This window comes from Physella acuta, unplaced genomic scaffold (assembly GCF_028476545.2).
Source record: "Physella acuta isolate Inbredline_101_S28 unplaced genomic scaffold, ASM2847654v3 ptg000956l, whole genome shotgun sequence".
NCBI lineage: Eukaryota > Metazoa > Mollusca > Gastropoda > Physidae > Physella > Physella acuta.
In genome coordinates, this window is record NW_026732473.1 from 70,869 (window position 1) to 79,828 (window position 8,960).

At 41.8% G+C, this 8,960-nt stretch overlaps 1 protein-coding gene across 1 annotated transcript; it reads right to left on the reverse strand.

Annotated features, from left to right (window-relative positions):
• Positions 1–632: 632 nt before the first annotated feature.
• Positions 633–7,476, reverse strand: LOC131953819 (uncharacterized). Its single transcript, XM_059317191.1, has 7 exons — positions 7,446–7,476; positions 4,511–4,909; positions 4,181–4,225; positions 3,492–3,651; positions 2,823–3,009; positions 1,293–2,292; positions 633–1,183 (listed from the first exon to the last, which is right to left on the reverse strand). The coding sequence occupies exons 1-7, from the start codon at positions 7,474–7,476 to the stop codon at positions 633–635; spliced, it is 2,373 nt and encodes a 790-aa protein (XP_059173174.1).
• Positions 7,477–8,960: the final 1,484 nt, after the last annotated feature.

An 8,960-nucleotide genomic window follows, 5' to 3' on the forward strand; every position in this document is an offset into this window, starting at 1 on the left:
TGAACACGCGGTAAAGTGGGGTAGGTGGCAATGTGTAGAGTAGGCAACGTTTGAACACGCAGTAAAGTGGGGTAGGTGGCAATGTGTAGAGTAGGCAACGTTTGAACACGCGGTAAAGTGGGGTAGGTGGCAATGTGTAGAGTAGGCAACGTTTGAACGCGGTAAAGTGGGGTAGGTGGCAATGTGTAGAGTAGGCAACGTTTGAACACGCGGTAAAGTGGGGTAGGTGGCAATGTGTAGAGCAGGCAACGTTTGAACACGCGGTAAAGTGGGGTAGGTGGCAATGTGTAGAGTAGGCAACGTTTGAACACGCGGTAAAGTGGGGTAGGTGGCAATGTGTAGAGTAGGCAACGTTCGAACACGCAGTAAAGTGGGGTAGGTGGCAATGTGTAGAGTAGGCAACGTTTGTACACGCAGTAAAGTGGGGTAGGTGGCAATGTGTAGAGTAGGCAACGTTTGAACACTCAGTAAAGTGAATAAGGTGGCAAGGTGTAGATTTTGGAAGCAGCAGTGGCGTCGCTAGGCCGAGTGTCACCCTTTAATTAACCTTTCATTGAATTGTCGAAAAAACATATATAATCTATATATCTTGGAACATTTTTGTCTTGGTGTCACCCCCCACCCCATTGGTGTCACCCGATGCGGTCTGCACCTCCCGTTCCGCCTCGAGACGCCGTTGGGAAGCAACAGCTTGAAGCTGGAGTGTTGGAGCTTGAGAGTTGGAGTTGGAGAGTTGGAGCTGGAGAGTTGGAGAGTTGGAGCTGGAGAGTTGGAGCTGGAGAGTTGGAGCTGGAGAGTTGGAGCTGGAGAGTTGGAGAGTTGGAGCTGGAGATTTTGAGAGTTGTAGCTGGAGAGTTGGAGCTGGAGAGTTGGAGCTGGAGAGTTGGAGCTGGAGAGTTGGAGCTGGAGAGTTGGAGCTGGAGAGTTGAAGCTGGAGAGTTGAAGCTGGAGAGTTGGAGCTGGAGAGTTGGAGCTGGAGAGTTGGAGCTAGAGAGTTGGAGCTGGAGAGCTGGAGCTGTAGAGTTGGAGCTGGAGAGTTGGAGCTGGAGAGTTGGAGCTGGAGAGTTGGAGCTGGAGAGTTGGAGCTGGAGAGTTGGAGCTGGAGAGTTGGAGCTGGAGAGTTGGAGCTGGAGAGTTGGAGCTGGAGAGTTGGAGCTGGAAAGTTGGAGCTGGAGAGTTGGAGCTGTAGAGTTGGAGAGTTGGAGCTAGAGAGTTGGAGCTGGAGAGTTGGAGCTGGAGAGTTGGAGCTGTAGAGTTGGAGAGTTGGAGCTAGAGAGTTGGAGCTGGAGAGCTGGAGCTGTAGAGTTGGAGCTGGAGAGTTGGAGCTGGAGAGTTGGAGCTGTAGAGTTGGAGAGTTGGAGCTAGAGAGTTGGAGCTGGAGAGCTGGAGCTGTAGAGTTGGAGCTGGAGAGTTGGAGCTGGAGAGTTGGAGCTGTAGAGTTGGAGAGTTGGAGCTAGAGAGTTGGAGCTGGAGAGCTGGAGCTGTAGAGTTGGAGCTGGAGAGTTGGAGCTGGAGAGTTGGAGCTGGAGAGTTGGAGCTGGAGAGTTGGAGAGTTGGAGTTGGAGAGTTGGAGCTAGAGAGTTGAAGCTGGAGAGTTGGAGCTGTAGAGTTGGAGAGTTGGAGTTGGAGAGTTGGAGCTAGAGAGTTGAAGCTGGAGAGTTGGAGCTGTAGAGTTGGAGAGTTGGAGCTAGAGAGTTGGAGCTGGAGAGCTGGAGCTGTAGAGTTGGAGCTGGAGAGTTGGAGCTGGAGAGTTGGAGCTGGAGAGTTGGAGCTGGAGAGTTGGAGAGTTGGAGCTGGAGAGTTGGAGCTGGAGAGTTGGAGCTGGAGAGTTGGAGCTGGAGAGCTGGAGCTGTAGAGTTGGAGCTGGAGAGTTGGAGCTGGAGAGTTGGAGCTGGAGAGTTGGAGCTGGAGAGTTGGAGAGTTGGAGCTGGAGAGTTGGAGCTGGAGAGTTGGAGCTGGAGAGTTGGAGCTGGAGAGTTGGAGCTGGAGAGTTGGAGCTGGAGAGTTGGAGCTGGAAAGTTGGAGCTGGAGAGTTGGAGCTGTAGAGTTGGAGAGTTGGAGCTGGAGAGTTGGAGCTGGAGAGTTGGAGCTGGAGAGCTGGAGCTGTAGAGTTGGAGCTGGAGAGTTGGAGCTGGAGAGTTGGAGCTGGAGAGTTGGAGCTGGAGAGTTGGAGCTGGAGAGTTGGAGCTGGAGAGTTGGAGCTGGAGAGTTGGAGCTGGAGAGCTGGAGCTGGAGAGCTGGAGCTGGAGAGTTGGAGCTGGAGAGCTGGAGCTGTAGAGTTGGAGCTGGTATCTGTAGAAATATACAGGTGTTTGAGATAGAGATACATTTCTGTCAAACTGAACACGGGAAGGATGTGGTCAGGCGGAAGAGCATATAATTGCTAACCTACATGCCCCGAGTTCAGAACCTCGTTCGCTGGGTACTGCAACCCATCTAAGAGAGACAACTATAATCATCAAACAACAATTCAATATTGGCTAATCCACGCAAAAATCAGGTTGAAATCGGAATCTAGAGGCCATAAAATAAAATTTAAATCTTAACTAAGTTTGAGGTAATCACCGCTAATGCTATAACTAAGAACGAAAAGAAACTGCCCCCTAATGTTATTTCCAAAAAGTATGACAAGAATAATTGCAAATTACCAACTGTTAATTTTCAGCTTCCGAAAACTCGAGGACCAATAAGAAACATTCAAGTAAAGCTTCCAGCTGTGAAATTTCCTTCTTTAAAAAAAAGAAACCCACAAGGTAATAATACACTTTAATCTGGAAAATATATTTTCATTATTTCTACTGGATAAAACGAGCCATCATTACCTCGTTCATGGCGATAAAAACAGCGACACGATAGGCCGACTTCACAGTTGAACCCGTTAGATCTCCTTTGCTCTCCAGAAAGAGAACGTCTGATTGGTCCAGGGTTACGCCAATGAACTGAGGTCTTACAACCGCAGTCTGCTTGAGAGTAAACTCAATGGACGGTGACGTGTCCAGTTTTGGGAACCTACATGAGGGAGATGTTTTGTTAATCTGGCCAGTGACGTCACTTGTCAGTGTCATCACATGTCAGTGTCGTGACTTGTCACTGTCATCATTTGTCAGTGTCGTCACTTGTCACTGTCATCATTTGTCAGTAACGTAACGAAAGTATTCTTACAGTAAGCCACACCCTAGTTATGGCACCAGACCTTCATCATAAAAACAAATTATTGCATGTAAGGAAGTGAAACTCGCTTTCAATAAAACACATTTTTATTAAAACGAAGACCCCTTAATCACAATATCACAAGATTATCTACCCTACAACACAAAATGTTAAATTATTCGAAGATAAATAAAACACAATAGTGTTAGACAGTCGTACGTCGTTTCAACATGATAAGATGGGGCCATCCTTAACTCCACTGTGTTACCATCTTGCGTCGAGAATGGGAACATACCTTAACTCCACAGTGTTACCATCTTGCGTCGAGAATCGGAACATACCTTAACTCCATAGTGTTACCATCTTGCGTCGACACGACAATGACGCGAGCGAGACTGGAGATGTTCTTGGTGGGAAGCGTCACCAACATGTACTGCGTGTGGAGCAGACGCAGCGGTAGGATGTTGGCGAGTGTCAAACTCTCCACCCTGCTCGCTGATCCTGTTGAAAAAGAGACCCCCTGACATAATGGCCCATGACAAAATAACTGAAAGCAAAACGGCGCATGAAAAACTGCCCAGCATAAAATAGTCCAAAACTAAAATAAAATCCAATACAAAAATATCCATTGACTGAACGCCCATTACAAATTACTACTCGCAAAATTGTACCTGACAAAATGGTTTGGGACAAAATAGCAACTAAAAAAGAAACATTGAATAAAATAGCCACCCACATAAAAAGCCCATGTAAAAAATGAACCCAATTGACCATAATGACAATAATAAAATAACCAATCACAAAATAGCCCAATATAAAATGACCACTCACTAAATAGCCCAAGATAAAATGACCAATCACAAAATAGCCCATGACAAAAAAAATAACTTCCTTCCGAGACATTCCGTGAGACATTACGACACAAACTTAACTTTACGTTCTTTAGTAAAGATATAATTTTATAACTGAAGCATTATCTGGCCTACTCAACGACGCAACATTTTACAACAAAGTTTCACAAAAAAATTACTTTGACATACATCAAATATCTCATAATATGCCAAGGCAATTGTTCCTATTCAATAAACACAATTCAAATCATAAATCCTAGTATACAATAATTTATTGTAACTCAAGAGGGTATGATAACATACACACTGAACTTAAAACAAGCAAGAAGGCTAACGGGGAAGGAATACAATTGAATCATCGATTTTTTAAAATTGTAACATGTAATCAATAATTTTATTCTATTTTTAGCAATTTACAGAAAAAAAAACTATGAAATATTAATGTATTCGTTTCTTACACTGCATAATCTTACTTTACTGACAAGTTTTAAAAAAAGATAACGACCCACCAGTGATTTGTTGGATTTTAGTGTAGAGCGTGACGTGTATCCGGTACGATGACGTCACCAGCACCCCGCGGCTTGAACGCCCCGAGTCAGGGTGCACCAACGTCGAGGGGAGGTAGAACTTGTTGAAGGCGCCCAGCTGGACCGTCACGGAACTGACGGACATCACCGGGTGCCAGACGGTCACGTTCACCGGCGTGCTGTTGTAGGTGCCGGCTGTGATGGAGAGGTAGGCGCTCAGGGTGGCGTTGGTGAGGGCGTCCAGGTCGGCGGAGGTGTGGGGGAGGGCAAGGTGGAAGCTGTGCCGATCGCTCGTCTGCTTGGTGGTCTGGGGGCTGCTGGTGGAGGTTTGGGTCGCCTGTTGGTAGGTCCCAGATAATCCAAGGATTAGCAGACCCGAGACTGAAAGTAAGGAACAACTGGGAGATATATACTGATATATATATATACATCTGTCTCTCTCTCTCTCTTGCCTCCCTCTCTCTCTCTCTCTCTCTCTCTCTCTATATATATATATATATATATATATATATATATATATATATATATATACAGCTGCCTGATAGGGTATTATCTGATTAACACTACCCGTTTGATCGTATGACACTTGTTGAGATGATACTTGCGAATTAGAATAGGAATAATTTAAGGGGATACTAACCCGTTGTGTGTTTGTGCAGTGTTTCTTCCAGACTTTTTTCTCTAGGGGGGGGGGGGGCACTTGAAATTTTCGGGTGGGGGGCGGTTAACATTTTTCGGGGGAGGGGCGGACACTAGTAAAAGTGTATGTTTACTATATAAAATCCATCTCGTTCGGGGGGGGGGTAGACTAGAAGAGATGCCTGGAAGAAACTCTGTGCATACCGCTGTCCCCATAAAGAAAACAAAAACACTTTGCGCTGTCCCCAAAGTGTTGTTTAAAAAACAACTGTCTCTTTTCATGTTAACATTCAGTATAATGTATTGTATCCGAAGTATTGTAACATTCAGTATAATGTATTGTATCAGAAGTATTGTAACATTCAGTATAATGTATTGTATCAGAAATATTGTAACATTCAGTATAATGTATTGTATCAGAAGTATTGTAACATTCAGTATAATGTATTGTATCAGAAGTATTGTAACATTCAGTATAATGTATTGTATCAGAAGTATTGTAACATTCAGTATAATGTATTGTATCAGAAGTATTGTATTAGATGTATAGTTTCCTAGGTCCGAATAACACAGTTTTCAAATCGTGCATGCTATTTTTGTGTCTGTATCTTTATTTTTTAAACACGGTAACTTGATTACTGTTTCAATTAGGGGCCAAAATTTCAAATATATACATTTTAAATGTTACGAGCTGACCCGTTACGAAGCATACGCCGCCATCTTTTTGTTTTATTTTCTGCTTATCAACAATTCATATTTTGTGAGCTTGACACTACCCCCCGCCCCCTCCCTTACCCGCTCTTCCCCCTGCCCATCCCCTCACACCCCCCCCCCCTCCCAGTAAAAGCAGCCGTTTATAGACGACAATGTAAATATGAAGCAGAAATTGTTACCTCCCCTTCGTTTCAAATCGTTTAATACTTAATTACCTGCCCCTAATAGCCGTCACTAATTCAACCCGGCACTACGATTGTAAACATTCGTTTTGAACCAAATCTCACCAGATTGATGGAGGAGGGGTGGTAGCGATTTGCCTGGAGAGCGGGGGAATAACGGCGTGCGTCTACGTCTTGTCCCGCATGTTACCTATGATTATAGATATGGATACGTAGATTTTTGTCACCTTTATGCGATTTCCGGTACCCGGAAATTGTGGTTTATCCTGCTTTGCCATCGGGTAAGCAACATCGCATGACGATATGCGGATTGAGTTTTGATGGGTACAAAACCTAGAGCAGGTAGACTAGCCTTTTTTATCGTATCTGGCTTCCTACACCTTGAATTCAGCGAGCGTTGTCTTCTTGTGTTTTCCATCTCCATGCAGCTTAAGTTGGTGTTTTCTTAGCTTTGTTTATCTAAGACTAGGCTGGCTCCACTTCATGTTGTTAGGTCACGAACTCCCATCAAGTTCAGTTGTACATGTGAATCGATATTTGACACATTCGTCCGACCACGTCGAGGGTTCCAGGACTTAGAAATATCACGATACCAAATCGTATTATCTCCTCTGGTGCTCTTTATTACTGTGTCGCGCTATCGTATTTGTCAGTTATTATTCGAGGCCGCTAGTTCAATCGCCCGAACTGACAAAATCATGTCGCAAATCGAATGAATCGGATAGGTGTCTTGACCTTCGCCGAACACATTGGGTTCAACTGAACCCAGGTTAAGAACCACGGTGGATTAGGCGAACAACTTAGCACTTTCTGCAATGTTTACTTTTAAATACACATACTCTCAGCAGTAATGGATAGATCACCAACCACTATTGATTCCCGTTCATATCCTTGGATTGAATACACATGTGTAACATGAACACGTGATTAAAGGTCATGACTTTACGCTGTATTACTTCTTAGTGTAACACTAATTCTTGATATTAGACAATATTCTTTAGCTAACACTCATACACACACATTTATACACATACACAAGTACACAGAAGCATGAATGTTTGCGCCTTTCAATACAACATTTTCAAGTAAAACGTCTAAAACTTCATGAGCGCTTGAATGTGTTTTGTGGGATAAAATATACAACCATGTTCGTATCGTTGTACCCTAACTTTAACTTAACTGTTACCTTTTTTTTACAAAAAAAAAAAAAAAAAAAAAAAAATCTGTACGTGAGATAAAACTGAAATATTTTCTCGGCTCTAACTACCAAGCTTAAGTTTAAATAATAATCTACTTACGTTATGAAACACATGTAAATATGACACGATTTACAACACAAGTAAGATAGTTACAGATGAAACTAAAATCTGAGAAATACTTACTCAGATAGCTGTGGGCTCTCAGCCTCCACATTATCCTTATATCCAGGAATAAACAAAATGTCGCATTAAAAACAGTGCCAATTTAATCTTTACTTTAATACATTGTGTTTATCAAGTATTAAAACCAATGGAATATTTTCATGTAAAAGAATAAATTAACGGAATTTTACAAAAGTATATATCACGATTAACTTTAGTATTTGATAAGCTCAAGTTTATGAGTATTGTTTAAATGTATTTTAGCACAAAAAAGTATCGATTTAAGTTTGCGGTATTTCGATTTCTTTCTTACCTTTCATCAAACTTGACGTTTTTCTCAGACTGTAGTTAGATTATAAGGTATGTACCAGTAACAGAAAGCGCTATGTCAGCTCAAGTGTCTCTTTCAGAACTTCGGCTCAGGAGATATTTCCTGAGATCTATAATAATATACTATGACAAAATGCCTGGTGAATTTTTTAATAATTCAGAAGAATCGATACTGTTTTCGCTCCGCGATTGCTCTTAGCACAATTGAATTTGAACACAAACAATCGGTACTTAAAATATTTTTAACCAGCGAGGTTGGGTGCTGAATATTTGATAAAAAAGTGCTTTGTTCTTGCCGTCCGTCTTACGATCAATGCAATCGGTAACGAAATGCTATGCGGTTCTCAAAATATTATCAGGGGGCCCAAACTGAGACGAGTAAGTGATGTGTTTTTTTTTCTAATTTATAAAAAAAACAAAAACAAAACGTGACTGTATTATTGAATTGGCTGCTAATTTAATTTAATGAGACAGCAAAACTGTTTTTTTTAATGTTTTTTTTTAAACTTTAACAATCGGGGGAAAAAATTGAAATTTGAAAAAAATTAAAACGTGTCTCGAAAAATTGTAACGTAACCGCTTCTCTGGTAATAGAATCAGATAATTATAATTATAGTTTTAGTTATTGATCTAGGGGAGCTTGAAATGCATTGATTGTTTGATTTATTGATGAAAAAAAAAATAATTAATAAAGCTGTTTTTAATAGTTTTCAGGTAAGCAATGTTATCGACATATTAGTTAGTATCGAAAAAACACATTACACATTTGAAAATCGAGAAACTTGATGCCTTTATTTATTCATATATCAAGCAAACATATAGTCAAGCACACATGCGCACAACTACATATACATCCACACACAAAAACATCCACATATATAGACAAACACATCAACACACGTACAAACACTCACAAGTACACTCTCAAGTACACGTACACACACACGTACACGTGCACGTGCACGTACGCATACACGCATATAATCATAGATATAAATAAATACAACCACGCTTTACATTATATAAGCACACACAAAAAATACATACGAATCTAATACCTACCCCCAGAGTCAATTATCTCAGTTAATTATCCCCCAGCTTCATTACCTCACTTATCAATCACCAATCTCTCGTTAGCCTCAGTCTGGGCAATTAGTCCTACCTTCCAACATAAGAATACGTAGTAGACCAACGATCTCCATTTCA